General features: G+C 40.7%; 1 protein-coding gene across 1 annotated transcript; it reads right to left on the reverse strand.

Moving 5' to 3' along the window:
• Positions 1-245: 245 nt before the first annotated feature.
• On the reverse strand, positions 246-9,812 carry zc3h12ab (zinc finger CCCH-type containing 12Ab). The gene is made up of 5 exons (XM_065470016.1): positions 9,454-9,812; positions 3,683-3,822; positions 1,834-2,068; positions 1,640-1,740; positions 246-1,192 (listed from the first exon to the last, which is right to left on the reverse strand). Exons 1-5 carry the CDS (start codon positions 9,810-9,812, stop codon positions 246-248), a joined length of 1,782 nt encoding a protein of 593 aa, XP_065326088.1.
• Between the last annotated feature and the right edge of the window lie 9,254 nt (positions 9,813-19,066).

Here is a 19,066-nt window from a genome sequence, read left to right on the forward strand (position 1 = left end):
AGACCTCAAGAGTGTCAGTTAATCCAATTAAGTAGCATTAAAAGCCACATGTTTGCTAAAATTTATAAATAAAGATACAATTTGTATCAACTGCATCCTGCCTCTAATGTGAGACTGCAGTGAGGCAACTCCAAAGAATTCAAATAGAGTTTTTAATCAAGGTGGATACCACAATACAAAACACACAAACTCATGTTAACCTTCAGTCTTTCCACTGAAAGACGAGTTCTCGGACTGGATTCGTCTCATCTCAGCTGACTCTGCAACTTGAGGATTTCGACCACGAGCGTCTGTGGATCCATCATCTGAGGGAACATGTCCATGGCTGTATCCACCAGCTGGGCGCTGAAGATAGCGAGGAGCTTTTTCCGTATAACCTCTCTCTCCTCCCTGCTGGGATCAGGTTGCTTCATTGGAGGAGGCTCCCAGTGTGAGGGATCTCCCGGGAGGCTGCGGACCACCGCCGGTCGACCGCAGAATGGATCGGACCATTGTGGCCTCTGGAAGCTGTGGGTTTGGCTGCGCTGGAAATTTGTCGGTTGGCTGTACGGATTCATGCTGACTGGGTAAGCGCAATAGTTTGGATAGTGGGGCAGACTGTAGGGCATCATATCAGCGCTGTGGCTGCTCACTGGCCCGATGTTGTGAGTTGGGAAAGCCGACGCACTCCCACAAGAGGCAGTGCCATGTGAGCAGCAGCTGCACGGGGCACTTTTTGGAGGGCAATACTGCTGGCTGCTGCTGTACGGTAGCCCAAACTGGTGATCACTCAGACTCCGAGGAGCTTCCACCGGCTGGCTGTCTATGGAGCCTAAACCAGAGTCCAGCTGCTCCTGAGAGCGACTGTGCTGCACCGAGTTGTGATCAGACAACGCGTGCTTGCTGGACTTCTCCTTCTTTGATGAGGCCTTCTTGCTGGAGCAGTGACTTGCCTTCACCTGAGCTACCTTTTCATTTTTATGAGCTTTTTTTAAGGAGCTGCTCTCGTTGCCCAGAGTCAGTTTCTTCGCCATATCCTCCACCAACAGGAGGCTGAGTCCAGGCACAGGACTGGAGCAAGCTGAAGATTGTTTATGAGGAGCAGTAGGCTGCTTAGCACTCTCCCGAAGCTCGTCAGCAAGAGCACGATTGGACTGTTTGGCTCGCTCGGGATGGTGGAATTTACATTTGATTCCATAAGTACATTTCTTCCCTGGAAAAAGAATAAACAGCAGGCTTTATAACTCCATCAAAGCAGTATTTTTTAATGCAGAGAAATGTCGAATAACAACCCTATATGTATAGTACCCTGCACATAATCTTGTTAAAGTAAGGACGTTTTCTAAAATACTGCCTTAAATAGTTTTTTCTTTATCAATTTTACACAAAGTGCAACAAAATACACTAAATCTGATCAACATTGGGCATTCTTTGAAATTAAAACTGCACTACTGTACTTGGCAGGTAGGTTGTCTCAAGCAGTGTGAAGTTTAACTTGTCTTAGTGTCTCCTCCTTAATACTGGATTCTGAAAGCTGTGAGGGCTGAAACCATCTGCTGGATCAAGATCTCTCTTTTTAACCCTGACCGTGTATTTGGGATCCATGTTTGCTGTACTGTGACCCCTGATGGCGCTACATGTCTTAAAAAAGCTCTCTCACCATAAGGACATGGCTGTTTTTTCTGTGTCTTTGGAACCCTCCGCATGAAGTTCTCCAGGGTTGGTCCATGTCGACCGAGGGGATCATCGGGGGGCATAAACCTGCATCGGGGTGAAATGCAAACATCATCACTCATCGGTTAATCCAGGTTACTAGCTGGTAGGGATCTTGTGTATCAGGAACGCAAAACTCACTTGTTATTAACAAAGGAGTACATGAGCAGCCTCTCTTCGATGAAGCGCTTCCACTCCGGCTTCTCTCCCTGAAGGTCACGGTACATGTCGTTGGACACGATGATACCGTCAGACTCAAAGGCGTGCTTGACAATGTAGCAGTCGTCATTACAGACCACCCGTTTGCCTGCATAGCGCCGCGACGGTGTGAACACCAGAATCCTTTTCCTCTCCAGCTCACGCAGAATTTGCTGATCTGGATGCCAAACATTAAGTCAGAGAAATGATGAGCCACTACAATAAAGCCAGTGACTGATTATTCAAGACTTTGAATGAGGAGAAGGATTCTGAATTTGACTGTGGATTTAACAGGGAGCCATTGAAGGGAAGCCAATATGGGATAAACATGTTCTCGCTTCCCAGTCCTTGTCAGTATACTCGCTGGATCAACTGAAGGCTTTCCAAGAAGCTTTGAGGACAACCTGATAATAATGACTTACAATAGTCAAGCCTAGAATAAGTGAACAAACTAGTTTTCAGCATATTTCTAATTTTACAAACATCCTGTCTTAAAGAAATGCAAGAAAGCAGTCATACATATTATTAATGTGCTCACAAGGACATATCCTAGTCAAAATGACCAAGCTTAAAGCCATTCAAAGTAAATATCTGGTTAGACACTATTTATCTAAAATCTTTAGGGCCAAGTACAATAACTCAGTTTTAGAACCAGGAAATTAAAAGTCATCCAGCTCTTTATCTTTGTAAGACATTCTTATAGTTCAGCTAACTGCTGTGTGTCATTTGGCTTCATGTATAGATTAAGCTGGGTATCATCTGCATAGCGATGACACTGTATGCTATGCCTTGCCTTCCAAGGGAAGCATGTATAATGTGAATAGAATTCATCCCAGGACAGAGCCCTGTGGAACTCCATAATTAGAAAAATTGCAGAAGGAGCACAGTTTAACCCTAAAGGAGTGGCTAGAGGAACAAAACAAAGAGCTTAATCTTTGCGGAGCCGAGAGGAGCCGCAAATTAAGCTCAGGGTCATCACTAAATGCCCATTCAGATCTTTATTTAACTCATTCAGCTATAATAAAGCAAGTCCCGACTGCATATTAGTTTGTGTTTTTTCCCAGGAGGCAGGTTTAAACATCTTGAATAATAACTGCAAACTTGAAATTACACCCTAACACAAAACCGTTTATCTGCATGAGCTATCTATTTAACTACATTATCAGCAGTCACTTCCAAATATAGGTCACCACAGGCTAACTGAAATGATGATTATCATTTGGTGTCACAAAAGCAAAAAAAAAAATTAGAAAAAAATATATTTTGCAGCACATGCTGCAGATAAGCTTTGTGCATGGGGAAAAAACTGTCTGTGGAGTTTCCCCTTTTGAGTTTTACAGTAAACTGAGAATCAGCAGCTGATTCTGTCAAACAATGTCCTGCCAGTTACATGCCTGGGTTTTAAGTCCACTACTTACAAATAATTTCTCAAATTATTTATTGTTCTGCTTTTTTATATTACCATTTAGTTTCAAATCTATCTATCCATTGAGAGTTCTTGCTTTAACTGCCGTTAAAAACTTCATAGGAGGCAAATTGGGAAAAAAATAAAAATTTAAATGTCTTTTTAAAATCCCCATCAAAAGCTTAAAACACGTGCTGGGACATTCTGGGAAATTTTTGCTTAAAAAAATATCAAAGGCGTCAACTTTCTCTCAGCTTAATAAATATTTTCACTAGTTCTGTCATGGAAATTGTACCACAACTTTCAGGTTTCAGTGCAGGTTTCACAGTCGGGCAAAGAAGGAAGTAGAGAAAAAAAAACAAAGCATGTGAATTCCCAGTGTTGTACCTGTGATGGGAACATCCGGCCTGGGCTGCTCCTTCCTCCATGAGGGAACAAACACAGTGATTTCAGTGTGGCCTCTGTCCAGGAAGAAGTTCACAGCCAACTGGATTCCCAGACAAGAGAAAACTTCCTTGTTGCCATGGCTAAATGAAAACCAGGAAAAATGAATAAGAAACCAGAACACATGCCCACACACTAACAGCTGGAGGGAAACTTCCCTGACCCAGTTTAGAACAAGGGTTGTGGTGTTTATAATGGCACTCTTTGATGTTCACTCGGCATCATAGCTCTTATCAGTGCACCTTATTTACATTGATGTTAAAGATTACAATAGAACAAAGCTCTTTGTCTCCAACAGGTTGACCATGATTTAGGCACGAGTGCGTGGACTATTCTTACTAGCCACTTTATTAGGCGCACCTGTTCAACTGCTCCCTAACGCAAATATTTAATGAATGGAAGTAACTCAATACTTTTAGGCACGTACACATGATCAAGATGACTTGCTATAGTTAAAAATAAGTATTTAAAATGAAGAAGAAGGTGATTTAAGTGACCTGGTTGGCCACATTTCAGTATCAGCTGTTGATCTACTGAAACCAATCATCTCTAGAGTTTACAGAGAACGGTCCAAAAAGAGAAACTATCAAGAAAGCAGCAGTCCTCCTCACTTGGACTCACCAAAATCGGTCAATAAAAGACTAGAAACACATAGCCTGATTTGATGAGTCTCAGTGTCAGAATTTGACATGAACAACATGAAAGCATGGAATTGTCCTTCCATTAATCAACAATTGAGGCTGGTGATGGTGGTGTAATGATGTGGGGAATATTTCCGCTTAGTACCAATTTAGCATCGTTTAAGCATGTTCATCTCTTTGTGAACACAATGTTCCCTTCTTCTGAAAACGCTCCATGTCACAAACCTCAAATCATTTAAAACTCAATCCAGTCGAGCACCTTTGGGATGTGGTGGAACAGGAGATGGACGTCATGGATGTGCAGTAACAATGTGATGCTATCATGTCAATACGACCCAAAAGGTTTGCTTAAAAAAAGTGGTCAGTGACACACTGGCATGTGATCCATAACTAGTTCCACAGTGCAAAAAAAGCTGTCACTGGAACAGTACCATAAAAGAAAAATCGATGCTTATATATCCCTTTCATAATCTAGATGTGGTTCCACTTTATTTGATTTGTGGTGGTACCAATACAGGAAACAATGACCATGGAAAGAGCTACCTTAAGAAATTCACGAATGATAGATGGATTGATTCTGCCCACTATGATTTTCCTTCAAAACTACCCCATCATCTGTTATGTCACAATTATTTTTCCTCTATTCTGCAGAAATGTGAACTGGCTTGGAAAAAGCAAGAGGCAGAACTGGCTCCGTGCCAGCATTGGCACCGAGTTGGCGGTAACAAGGTAAACGATTGAATCACTGGCGTTAGTGATTATGCGAGGGATTTCCCCAAGAATGTCTGATTTTTATCTGTTATAAGTTGCCCAACTTTGTTAACATTGTTAACAACGACTTCTAAGACTGCTGTGAAGAAACTGTACTAGCCACTGAGTACTCTTAACATTTATTTCACGCGTTGTATTTTAAAAAGAAAAATGTGTTGCAAAAAATCGTTACGCCACTAATAACAAAAACCAAAAACAGGGACTCAAAGACTGAATGTTCTATAAACCACTCTACATAACAGTCGAAATAAAGCAAAGCATCATAGTTCAGTTTCAGCCAAGCTTCAGCTGTTGGACAGATTGCCTCAAATTTGACTCTAGAAGACTCTGGTGTACAGAGGAGTTCGTGGTTGACTGCAAACTGCCCAAAACAAGCCCAAATCATCACCCCAATGAGCCAATGTTTGATTTTCACCAATTAGTCTTGAGTTTGTTCAGACACTTTGCAAACTCAAGCCCTGTAGCCATACTTTTTATTTGTTTGGTTTTTTAGAGAAGGAATAGTCTTTGTTTTGGCAACCCTTCTTCTAATTGTACTGTGATGAACATAATGAGAGTTTCATGACAGTGAAATGACAGTTACCGATGCCTGTACAAGACATCCGTTAATGTGGCACCATTTACAATTACCATGCTAATTGATGCCTGTAGAAAGTAGCAGTTTCTATCAGGTGAATTTTCTGGGACGTCCACGCTTGGGTAGATTGTGGTATTGTGTTGACACAACTGAATGTTTCAGGCAAGCAAACTGCAAAAACTTTTATAGAGGTGATCTTTAGTAAGGGTGCACTTAGTTTTTCACAGGACAGCACAGAGTCATATGAAAAACCTTCTTTTCTTTTGACTTAGTTTGTTTCTAGCTGGCTCTTATCATCCACTTTCTCATCATCTAAGGTTAAAGGTAAGTTATTATCCAGCAGTTTTATAAAATTTTCACTTATTTAAACATTTACAACACTCAAAGAAAAGCTTAAAAAACTGTAAAGCTAAAAGCGAGACTTTATTTGAAAGGTAAAAATTTGCAATTAAAAAAACAAAACCCCGCCCTAACCCATGACAGGTTTTTAGTGGCTTGATGGATGTTCACAGCTATTAAAAAAAAAATTACATCTGGCAATCGTGTGGCCTAAACAAATTTGGTTATTTCGCTTAGCAACAGCTTCACAACACTTCTATCATCAACTTGCCAGAATAACTGTTTCTAAACAAAAAGGTTCACCTCTACTTAGACTGTGACGATGTAAGTGATTTAAGTCCTTGGGGAATTTCTGAATGACTTTGAAGAAATGCTGTTGGGCCTGCTCCAGAGACATTCGTCTTAAAAAAGAAAGCGTTATTATAGGTACAATCTGATTTGCATACTCAAGAAGCTGCATGCCTGAACCTGTATGCCCGGCTGGGAAAGGCAAATGACAGACGGGGGTGTATACTGTGCTAAGACAGATAGCACCCTAATTCTCTCACCCTTTCTCACGCTTCTGTGTATAATAAAAAAAATGCTTAGCACAACTAAAATTCCCAAATCACAGTCAGTAATCAGAGATCAGTGCCTGCATGCTTTTAGGTAATTTACTAGGGAAAAGGCAGCAGTCTTTGACGCTGCAGTTTGCAGAACTGGTTTATTGTGTTCTGAGTAAAAAGACAAAAAAAATTCCTTAGGTGATGCACGACACAAATACAAAACACACAGTGAGTGTGTAGTATAATCTCTGATGGGCCTAATCACTGAAATTGTATTTAAATCTTCAACCTAAAAGAGTATATACATAATTTATGATATTAAATATTTAATATTATGATTAGCAACTTTAATTCATACTAAAATATTGGAATGACTGTTGGAATAGTTGAAATAAAATGCAATAATTTTAGAAATGTATCTGCTAAAGTTCAAGACTTTTAACGATACGAAACGACGAAGAATATTGGTTTTGAATCAAATGTCTAACAGTATTACAGTTTCCCTGTATGCTGGATTTGGTGCTAATGTTGACACAGTAAACACTATGGGGCAGTATTATCATTATTTACAAAGAAAGCTATGAGAAAAGTCTGTGAGAAAATACTGTACAACTCACTCACTCTATGACTTCAGTAAAAACTTTTGACCTCATGGGCTTAACAGCTAGTTTTAAATCTAACAAAATACAGCACACAGTTCATAAAACCATTAGCATATTAGCATGCTAATGTTAGCATTTAGTTCAAATTGGCTCTCACATATTTGATAATCAAACATTTTGTGATATTGGTAGAAACCAGTTTTTGTAGATATTTCTGAGAACATGTTCGAATGTTGGGTTTGTTCCTGGCAGGGAAAACTGATAAATTTCTCTGTCAGTATCAACCAAGTTGGAAAACAACTTGGAAAATCTGCAAAAAATTTAGTTACTCAGGCTACTGCAGTCCCAAGAACTGACTAATCAGTCACAGACACATGACACGAGAAAGGAAAGCTTGGCTCGTAATAAAAAAAAAAAGAGATTTGAGCAATGCTCTAAATCAGGGGTATCAAATTAAGGCCCTGGGGCCAGAATTTCAGAAAACCTTTTACGTTTTCCAAAGACGCCAATCACTGCACGACTTTCAGAAAATGTGAAAGAGGACATAAATTCTACACTTTTTACAATTGTATTTTCATATTATGTACGTTTCACATATTTCATTTTCCCCACCGATAAAGACCTACCACATAGATCTTGTTTTTTCACTATCTACTGTAAAAAAATAAAATAAAACTTTTTTTATACGGTGGGTTCACAGCAAAAACATCAAAACAAAACAAAAAAGAAAAAACATTCAACATCCAGTGGTCTGACGCACTTAAGATTAAAGTGGGCTGTATTTGGCCCACAATGTAAAATGAGTTTAACATCCATGTTAACAAATGCTTTTTATACCAGTTTGTTAACATTTGACTTTATAATCTTGTATCAGGTTTTAACAATTATTTGCCATCCTCATAGAGGGACCTATTAGTTATAACAATGATTCATTACCCTTACAGCTGAGTAAATAACAATTCATTTATAAATAATCTTTGTAAATATGTAAATATGTTCTGTGTCCTGTGTACTGTTTGTTTGTATGTGTGTTTTTCTTGCTGCTGTTACAACCAAATTTCCCCTTGTGGGACAATTAAATGATTATTCTATTCTATTCTAATCTAAAATCCATGCTGTTTCCACATTGTGGTTAAAAAAAACCAAACCAGAAAAAAAGAGATATGACACCACCTGAAGAGCATAATTTAACCTATTTGTGTTTAAAAAGCTGCTTTTGTTCTGGGTTTAAACGTGCTGAAAGGTAAATGAATCATCTAACTCTACTGGACCCCTGCGTACAGGCTGCCACCAGATAACCTCCCACTCAGTCAACTCCTACTCCTAACTGAAACTGTGAATGAAACTGCAGATGGAAGCTGACTGTCACAATGACCTGATTTCAGCTGATTATCATACAATTAGAAGGAATTGGATCTCTTAAAAAACTGAATTAAATCAGTGGGGGAGTTGTGGTGTAGTTAAATGTCAAGGACTTTATGCCTGTTAACCTCAAAGCCGCACTAAGATTGAAAATAGCTTGTGTAGCTGCTGTGAGAAACACGATAAAACCAAAAAAGAAAAAAAAAAACTAACCAATTTACTTTCTTTGACTGAAAACAGAAGTTATCTATCCTAGTTACAGAAGAACAAAGGTTTTTGTTAGGGCAGAATTGTATTATTAGATTCATTAGAAATAAATCTACAGACTATTTTCTAAGATAATTAACGGTTTTCTCTGTAAAATGACAGAAAATTGAGTAAATACCTGTTATATCTAATTTTCCTCAGTTCAACCCCCAAAATATAGCTTAGGATCATAAACAGAGGCACTAAATATTCTCAAGTATGAAGATGTGATAGGTCGTTTAGCTAAAACAGTTATTTACATATAAAACATTGATTAACTGATTAATCGTTGTGGTTCTACATTATTCAAAACAGACAAGAGCAGCTCATTCATCTGCTTTTTGAGTGAAAACCAACTGAAAGTATTATTGCCTTGTCATATAATCACTGCAGCTCTGATAGATAGAAACTCCATAATACAGAAATAGAAATTCTCTGACTTTTAACCTGTGAATTTTGGACAATACTGCATAAAAAACAATCAGATGATCGGTGGAGCACGCAGGAGCTTTAAACAGTGGATTTGGGAGATTTCTGTTAGAAAATGGACTTGGGTGCCATATTCATGAGCTTTAACCGATATCATAATCAATCACTCAATATCAGTCTAGCTACTGATTAGTTTGCTCACCTCATGGCCACATTGCTGCCGTCTATAACGACGGGTCTCAGAGTCTTTCCTTCCTCGCCAGTCTCCTCTTTGCTCTGAGGAGAAGTACCAGCTACAGGCAGCAGCAGTGTAGGGCCCGATGGCTGGGTTTCTCCTCTGGGCACCAGCACCGACATTGTGGTCACCGGCCCCTGATTGGCCTCCTGAACGGGCCCGGTCCGAACCAGCTCTCCCAGCACTTTATCCGTGTCCATGTTGGGGCCGAACTTCTGCTGAACAGCCTGTACCTGAGCCGTGGAGTAGCCCAGCTTGTGGAAGAAGTCCAGCTGGGACTCCAAGAGCTGCGGGTCCGTGTTCGGGTCAGGTTCACCTGGGTACATGGTCTCACAGAAAGGACGGCAAGAGTGCCGAAGTGGGAGCAGTGAAGGAGAGGCCCATGCAGAGGTGTGGGAGTGTGTGTGGCGATGTGGCTCTGAAATGAGGGTTTTACTCCACGTCTGCACAGCTGGGCAGAGTACAACATCAGTATTCATCTCTTCTCAGTGGGTGAAGCCCACTCATGTCACACCTATTTGGAAAACAGATTAGTCAGCTCATTAATCAACAGAAACGGGAGCCCTGTAAATACACAATCAGCAAAATGTGTGAAGCACATAAACCAGTTAAACATTAGCATTATTATTATTTGGGTATCATTAATAAATTCAGTACAATATCAGTATCATAACTGAGTATCCATGAAAGCAGAGCTTAGAAGTTGCTGTAAGAAAGTTCAGTATAGCTAAATTTAATGTGGAACTATTTACTACAGTTATTAAAAGCATAATATATTATAACATAATATAATATAATATAATATAATATAATATAATATAATATAATGATTTAAATAACAGTAAACATTTCCTTTATTGTAGACAATTAACAGTTAATCTGTTTAGCTTCTTCTCTTATTCCTGTGAATATTTTGTACTAATGAGGTGAATTTCAGTTGTGATCGTTTTTTAAACAATTAACACTTTAACCTTACATTTCCCTTTATCTCAGACTGACTTTATTTGTATCTGAACTACTTTTTGTGTTCTTATTAAAGATGTTCTTACACTAATCCTGTGTTTTGTTGCTGTTGTTTTTGAATGACTTCATCATATTATGACACTAAATTTACAGCTGGGTGAATCTCAAAAAAGTTACTTTTATAATTTGAGGTAAAACAAAGAAAAGCAGCACTTCTACCACACGTTTGGCATTCCTGCTAGAGATGTCTATCTGCCAGTACAGAAAAGATGAGAACACAGAGGCCAAATAAGTTAAAGTCGTCCTGCTTTTATTTTAGTTTTCCGTTTTCACTTCAAAGTTAACAGAAAGAAACTTACCGGTGTATTAAAATGTGCCAAACGCGTCTTTTATCCCTCTCGTGTTGTCAGCAGCTGTCGCGGCTGATGCGAAGCTTTCTCTGTTTGAGTAGTGAGTCGATACAAGGAAGTTGGGTTTTTTCTTTTCTTGACACAGCAAACAGCCAGCAGACGACTAGCGTGCCGGAGTCACATGCTGGGAATCCAGCGAGTTACGACCTGACGAAATGTGACTCCATCCGTGTTCGTCTGATTAATTATGCAAGAGCAAACCAGGAAATACAGGTAATAAGCACATTAACCTGTCAGGCCAGTGTGCAAGAAATAGAGTATTAAAACATATTACCCACCCGGATATCAGTCGTTTCGTAGTAGGTAAGTCAATAAATAATTATAATACAATACGCTGAGTTTTCCTAATAGGCTATATTACATGTAGCCCCCGTTTATTTGTGCTCAGGCAGTGCCCGAATGATCCACTAGAGGGCCTCAGGGACACACCTGTGTGCCAGTCGCCATGTGACAAAAATAAGTTTGTGGGCATATTTGTCGACTTAATTGTAGATTAATAAGTATCCCCTATAATACCCTAATACCTGGCTAATACCAGATTGGACACCCTTTCACCTTCAGAATTGCCTTAATTCATATAGAATCAACAAGGTGCTGGAAATATTCATCAGAGATTTTGGTCCATATTGACATAATAGTGTGACACAGTTGCTACAGATTTGTCAGCTGCACATGTGAAGCCCCCATCCACCACCACTGCGACCTCTAAAGGTCCAAAGGTGCTGTATTGAATTGGGGACTGTGTTTTATGTATGTATGCATGTATTTATTTATTTATTTATTTATTTATTTATTTAGAGTGCAGTTGTTATATTAAAGACACCACTTTGAGATTATTGTGAAATGGGCTGTTATCCATCAGAATATGTGTCTGCTGTGGTCATAAAGTGATGGAAATGGGCAACAACGACCCTCAGGTAGGCTGTAACGTGAAAACAAGGACACAACATCACAACAGAAATTGAGTCTCATTAGAACAGGCAATGTTTTTCCAGTCTTCTATTGTCCAATTTTGGTAAGCCCATGCAAATTGCAACGTCATGGATATTTTACCTTTCTCACACCATTCTCTTTAAAACCCTGAGTGATGGCTGAGTGGGAAAATCCCAGCAGATCAGCAGATTCAGAATTACTCAGACCAGCCTGTAAGGCACCAACAACCATGCAATGTTCAAAGTCACTTAAATCACGTTTTGTCCCCATTATCGTCTGCATGTCTGAGTATGACTGATTACTTAGTTATGTTACCAATCAGAAAAACAGTTTGACCTAAAAAAGTGGCCAGTGATTATATGTTAGTAATGGTTATCATTTAATCATCTTTTTTCACACACAATTGTTAATACATATAAGTGTTGTATTTATTTATTTTTTGCAATATGCAGATTCTTTGCATAGGGTCATAATGGGTTTTCGTGGGTGACACCACACTAACACGCCACAGTAAAGGCTGATAAATATTGACCATAAATACTGACCATGCGGACTGCATACTGACCAAATAATTATTATAAAAAATAATTTTTTAACCTCATTATTGCTTCAATTATTTGTATTTGTGATAAGCTGACTATTCAGTAATTAAGAGACTGATGATATTTCAATACTGAAACAATAATAACTGACCCTTTTGAGGTCAGTTAAGGAATTGTTGTAGAATCCTTAAAAGAATAATCATTCAATGAAGCAACCAGAGCAGCAAAACTTATAAAACCCATGGATATAATATAGATAATACTTTATTTTAAGTAGTCTACCTATTTTACCAATTTAATTACATTTAAATAAAAGAAAGAAGAAAATAGTTTTTTTTATGTATTTTTGAGTTAAAATTTCTCATTTCCAAAACATTTTGTTAGATGAAGCGATTGTATTGGATAACAAAACATTTTTATCGTAAATTGTAATTTATTTTTTATAACACAAAACAATCAGGCATTTTTGCTTGCTAGGATTTTGGAGGATGATTAATTTACTTGATAATATTCATTATCATCATCATCATTTAGCCTCTGTAACACTTGCGCCTTACCCATGGTCTATGTAGCTTGTGCACTTTTTTGGGCAGCATGTTAGGGAAAATAGGGGGATGTATCTCAAGTACTGGTCCAGGTGGAACATCATGATTAGGTTGAGGAAGAACAGAATAATGTGTTGTCGTCAATGATTCAGATGGAGTTGGTGGTTCAGTGCCTGGTTCAGAAGTAATTGGTTCAGGTGGACTGGATGGTTCGGTGACAGGTTCAGAAGTAACCACTGATTCAGATGTAACCACTGATTCAGAAGTAACCACTGATTCAGATGGAGTGGATGGTTCAGTGCCTGGTTCTGAAGTAATCATTGATTCAGATGGAGTGGATGGTTCAGTGACTGGTTCAGTTTCAAGTGGTGTTTCAGATGTGGTTGTTGGTTCACTGACTGGTACAGAAGGAACAATTGATTCAGATGGAGTGGATGGTTCAGTGACTGGCGCTGAAGTAACCATTGATTCAGATGCCGTAGATGGTTCAGTGACAGCTTCAGAAGTAACCACTGATTCAGAAGGAGTGGATGGTTCAGTGACTGGCGCTGAAGTAACCATTGATTCAGATGCCGTAGATGGTTCAGTGACAGCTTCAGAAGTAACCATTGATTCAGATGGAGTTGGTGGTTCAGTGCCTGGTTCTGAAGTAATCATTGATTCAGATGGAGTGGATGGTTCAGTGACAGCTTCAGAGGTAACCATTGATTCAGATGGAGTGGATGGTTCAGTGACTGGTTCAGTTTCAAGTGGTGTGTCAGATGCGGTTGTTGGTTCAGTGACTGCTTCAGAAGTAACCATTGCTTCAGATGGAGTGGATGGTTGAGTGACTGGTTCAGAAGTAACCACTGATTCAGATGGAGTGGATGGTTCAGTGACTGGTTCAGTGTCAACTGGTGTTTCAGATGGGGTTGTTGGTTCAGTGACTGGTTCTGAAGTAACAATTGATTCAGATGGAGTCGATGGTTCAGTGGCTGGTTCAGAAGTAACCACTGATTCAGATGGAGTGGATGGTTCTGTGACACCTTGAGAAGTAACGACTGATTGAGATGAAGTGGATAGTTCAGTGACTGGTTCAGTGTCAACTGGTGTTTCAGATGGGGTTGTTGGTTCAGTGACTGGTTCTGAAGTAACAATTGATTCAGATGGAGTAGGTGGTTCAGTGGCTGGTTCAGTTTCAACCGGTGTTTCAGATGCGGTTGTTGGTTCAGAAGTAACGACTGATTCAGATGCCGTAGATGGTTCAGTGACTGGTTCTGAAGTAACCATTGATTCAGATGAAGTGGATGGTTCAGTCACTGGTTCAGTTTCAAGTGGTGTTTCAGATGCGGTTGTTGGTTCAGTGACTGCTTCAGAAGTAACCATTGATTCAGATGCGGTTGTTGGTTCAGTGACTGCTTCAGAAGTAACCATTGATTCAGATGGAGTGGATGGTTCAATGACTGGTTCTGAAGTAACCATTGCTTCAGATGGAGTGGATGGTTCAGTGACTGGTTCTGAAGTAACCATTGCTTCAGATGGAGTGGATGGTTCAGTGACTGGTTCTGAAGTAACCATTGATTCAGATGGAGTGGATGGTTCAGTGACTGGTTCTGAAGTAACCATTGCTTCAGATGGAGTGGATGGTTCAGTGACTGGTTCTGAAGTAACCATTGATTCAGATGGAGTGGATGGTTCAGTCACTGGTTCAGTTTCAAGTGGTGTTTCAGATGCGGTTGCTGGTTCAGTGACTGCTTCAGAAGTAACCATTGATTCAGATGGAGTAGATGGTTCAGTGACTGGTTCTGAAGTAACCATTGCTTCAGATGGAGTGGATGGTTCAGTGACTGGTTCTGAAGTAACCATTGCTTCAGATGGAGTGGGTGGTTCAGTCACTGGTTCTGAAGTAACCACTGAATCAGATGGAGTGGATGGTTCAGTGACTGGTTCAGTGTCAACTGGTGTTTCAGATGGGGTTGTTGGTTCAGTGACTGGTTCTGAAGTAACAATTGATTCAGATGGAGTGGATGGTTCAGTGGCTGGTTCAGAAGTAACCACTGATTCAGATGGAGTGGATGGTTCTGTGACAGCTTGAGAAGTAACAACTGATTCAGATGAAGTGGATGGTTCATTGACAGATTCAGAAGTAACCATTGCTTCAGATGGAGTGGGTGGTTCAGTGACTGGTTCTGAAGTAACAATTGATTCAGATGGATTGGATAGTTCAGTGGCTGGTTCAGTTTCATAAGGTGTTTCAGATGCGGTTGTTGGTTCAGTGACTGGTTCTGAAGTAACCATTGGTTCAGATGGAGTGGATGGTTCAGGGACTGGTTCAGAAGTAACGACTGATTCAGATGGAGTAGATGGTTCAGTGACAACTTCAGAAGTAACCATTGATTCAGATGGAGTGGATGGTTCAGTCACTGGTTCAGTTTCAAGTGGTGTTTCAGATGCGGTTGTTGGTTCAGTGACTGCTTCAGAAGTAACCATTGATTCAGATGGAGTGGATGGTTCAGTGACTGGTTCTGAAGTAACCATTGCTTCAGATGGAGTGTATGGTTCAGTCACTGGTTCAGTTTCAAGTGGTGTTTCAGATGCGGTTGTTGGTTCAGTGACTGGTTCAGAAGTAACCATTGATTCAGATGCGGTTGTTGGTTCAGTGACTGCTTCAGAAGTAACCATTGATTCAGATGGAGTGGATGGTTCAGTGACTGGTTCTGAAGTAACCATTGCTTCAGATGTAGTGGATGGTTCAGTGACTGCTTCAGAAGTAACCATTGCTTCAGATGGAGTGGGTGGTTCAGTCACTGGTTCAGAAGTAGCCACTGAATCAGATGGAGTGGATGGTTCAGTGACTGGTTCAGAAGTAACCACTGATTCAGATGGAGTGGACGGTTCAGTGACAGCTTCGGAAGTAACGACTGATTCAGATGAAGTGGATAGTTCAGTGAGTGGTTCAGTGTCAACTGGTGTTTCAGATGGGGTTGTTGGTTCAGTGACTGGTTCTGAAGTAACAATTGATTCAGATGGAGTAGGTGGTTCAGTGGCTGGTTCAGTTTCAACCGGTGTTTCAGATGCGGTTGTTGGTTCAGGGACTGGTTCAGAAGTAACGACTGATTCAGATGGAGTGGATGGTTCAGTGACTGATTCAGAAGTAACCATTGATTCAGATGCAGTGTGTGGTTCAGTGACTGGTTCTGAAGTAATCATTGATTCAGATGCAGTGTGTGATTCAGTGACTGGTTCTGAAGTAACCATTGATTCAGATGGAGTAGATGGTTCAGTGACTGGCGCTGAAGTAACCATTGATTCAGATGCCGTAGATGGTTCAGTGACAGCTTCAGAAGTAACCATTGATTCAGATGGAGTTGGTGGTTCAGTGACTGGTTCTGAAGTAACCATAGCTTCAGATGGAGTGGATGGTTCAGTGACTGGTTCTGAAGTAACCATTGCTTCAGATGGAGTGGATGGTTCAGTGACTGGTTCTGAAGTAACCATTGCTTCAGATGGAGTGGAAGGTTCAGTCACTGGTTCAGTTTCAAGTGGTATTTCAGATGCGGTTGTTGGTTCAGTGACTGCTTCAGAATTAACCATTGATTCAGATGGAGTGGATGGTTCAGTGACTGGTTCTGAAGTAACCATTGCTTCAGATGGAGTGGATGGTTCAGTGACTGGTTCTGAAGTAACCATTGCTTCAGATGGAGTGGATGGTTCAGTGACTGGTTCTGAAGTAACCATTGCTTCAGATGGAGTGGGTGGTTCAGTCACTGGTTCTGAAGTAAAAACTGATTCAGATGGAGTGGATGGTTCAGTGACTGGTTCAGTGTCAACTGGTGTTTCAGATGGGGTTGTTGGTTCAGTGACTGGTTCTGAAGTAACCACTGATTCAGATGGAGTGGATGGTTCTGTGACTAGTTCAGTGTCAAGTGGTGTTTCAGATGGGGTTGTTGGTTCAGTGACTGGTTCTGAAGTAACAATTGATTCAGATGGAATTGGTGGTTCAGTGGCTGGTTCAGTTTCAACTGGTCTTTCAGATGCGGTTGTTGGTTCAGGGACTGGTTTAGAAGTAACGACTGATTCAGATACCGTAGATGGTTCAGTGACAGATTCAGAAGTAACCACTGATTCAGATGAAGTGGATGGTTCAGTGAGTGGTTCAGTGTCAACTGGTGTTTCAGATGGGGTACTTGGTTCAGTGACTGGTTCTGAAGTAACAATTGATTCAGATGGAGTGGATGGTTCAGTGGCTGGTTCAGTTTCATAAGGTGTTTCAGATGCGGTTGTTGGTTCAGTGACTGGTTCAGAAGTAACCATTGATTCAGATGGAGTTGGTGGTTCAGTGCCTGGTTCTGAAGTAACCATTGATTCAGGTGGAGTGGATGGTTCAGTGACACCTTCAGAAGTAACTATTGATTCAGATGGAGTGGATGGTTCAGTCACTGGTTCAGTTTCAAGTGGTGTTTCAGATGTGGTTGTTGGTTCAGTGACTGCTTCAGAAGTAACCATTGCTTCAGATGGAGTGGATGGTTCAGTGACTGGTTCTGAAGTAACCATTGCTTCAGATGGAGTGGGTGGTTCAGTCACTGGTTCTGAAGTAACCACTGAATCAGATGCACTAGATGGTTCAGTGACTGCTTCAGAAGTAGCCACTGATTCAGATGGAGTGGATGGTTCAGTGACTGGTTCAGTGTCAACTGGTGTTTCAGATGGGGTTGTTGATTCAGTGACTGGTTCTGAAGTAACTATTGATTCAGATGGAGTCGATGGTTCAGTGGCTGGTTCAGAAGTAACCACTGATTCAGATGGAGTGGATGGTTCTGTGACAGCTTGAGAAGTAACGACTGATTCAGATGAAGTGGATAGTTCAGTGACTGGTTTAGTGTCAACTGGTGTTTCAGATGGGGTTGTTGGTTCAGTGACTGGTTCTGAAGTAACCATTGATTCAGATGTAGTGTGTGGTTCAGTGACTGGTTCTGAAGTAACCATTGATTCAGATGCAGTGTGTGATTCGGTGACTGGTTCTGAAGTAACAATTGATTCAGATGGAGTGGATGGTTCAGTGACAGCTTCAGAAGTAACCATTGATTCAGATGGAGTAGGTGGTTCAGTGCCTGGTTCTGAAGTAACAATTGATTCAGATGGAGTGGATGGTTCAGTGACAGCTTCAGAAGTAACCATTGATTCAGATGGAGTAGGTGGTTCAGTGGCTGGTTCAGAAGTAACCACTGATTCAGATGGAGTGGATGGTTCAGTGACTGCTTGAGAAGTAACGACTGATTCAGATGAAGTGGATGGTTCAGTGACTAGTTCAGTGTCAACTGGTGTTTCAGATGGGGTTGTTGGTTCAGTGACTGGTTCTGAAGTAACAATTGATTCAGATGGAGTAGGTGGTTCAGTGGCTGGTTCAGTTTCAACTGGTCTTTCAGATGCGGTTGTTGGTTCAGGGACTGGTTCAGAAGTAACGACTGATTCAGATGCCATAGATGGTTCATTGACAGATTCAGAAGTAACCACTGATTCAGATGAAGTGGATGGTTCAGTGACTGGTTCTGAAGTAACAATTGATTCAGATGGAGTGGATGGTTCAGTGGCTGGTTCAGTTTCATAAGGTGTTTCAGATGCGTGTGTTGGTTCAGTCACTGGTTCAGTTTCAAGTGGTGTTTCAGATGCGGTTGCTGGTTCAGTGACTGCTTCAGAAGTAACCATTGCTTCAGATGGAGTGGATGGTTCAGTGACTGGTTCCGAAGTAACCATTGCTTCAGATGGAGTGGATGGTTCAGTCACTGGTTCTGAAGTAACCACTGAATCAGATGGAGTGGATGGTTCAGTGACTGGTTCAGTGTCAACTGATGTTTCAGATGGGGTTGTTGGTTCAGTGACTGGTTCTGAAGTAACAATTGATTCAGATGGAGTGGATGGTTCAGTGGCTGGTTCAGAAGTAACCACTAATTCAGATGGAGTGGATGGTTCTGTGACAGCTTGAGAAGTAACAACTGATTCAGATGAAGTGGATGGTTCAGTGACAGATTCAGAAGTAACCATTGCTTCAGATGGAGTGGGTGGTTCAGTGACTGGTTCTGAAGTAACAATTGAGTCAGATGGATTGGATAGTTCAGTGGCTGGTTCAGTTTCATAAGGTGTTTCAGATGCGGTTGTTGGTTCAGTGACTGGTTCTGAAGTAACCATTGGTTCAGATGGAGTGGATGGT

This window comes from Pelmatolapia mariae, linkage group LG22, assembly GCF_036321145.2.
Source record: "Pelmatolapia mariae isolate MD_Pm_ZW linkage group LG22, Pm_UMD_F_2, whole genome shotgun sequence".
NCBI lineage: Eukaryota > Metazoa > Chordata > Actinopteri > Cichliformes > Cichlidae > Pelmatolapia > Pelmatolapia mariae.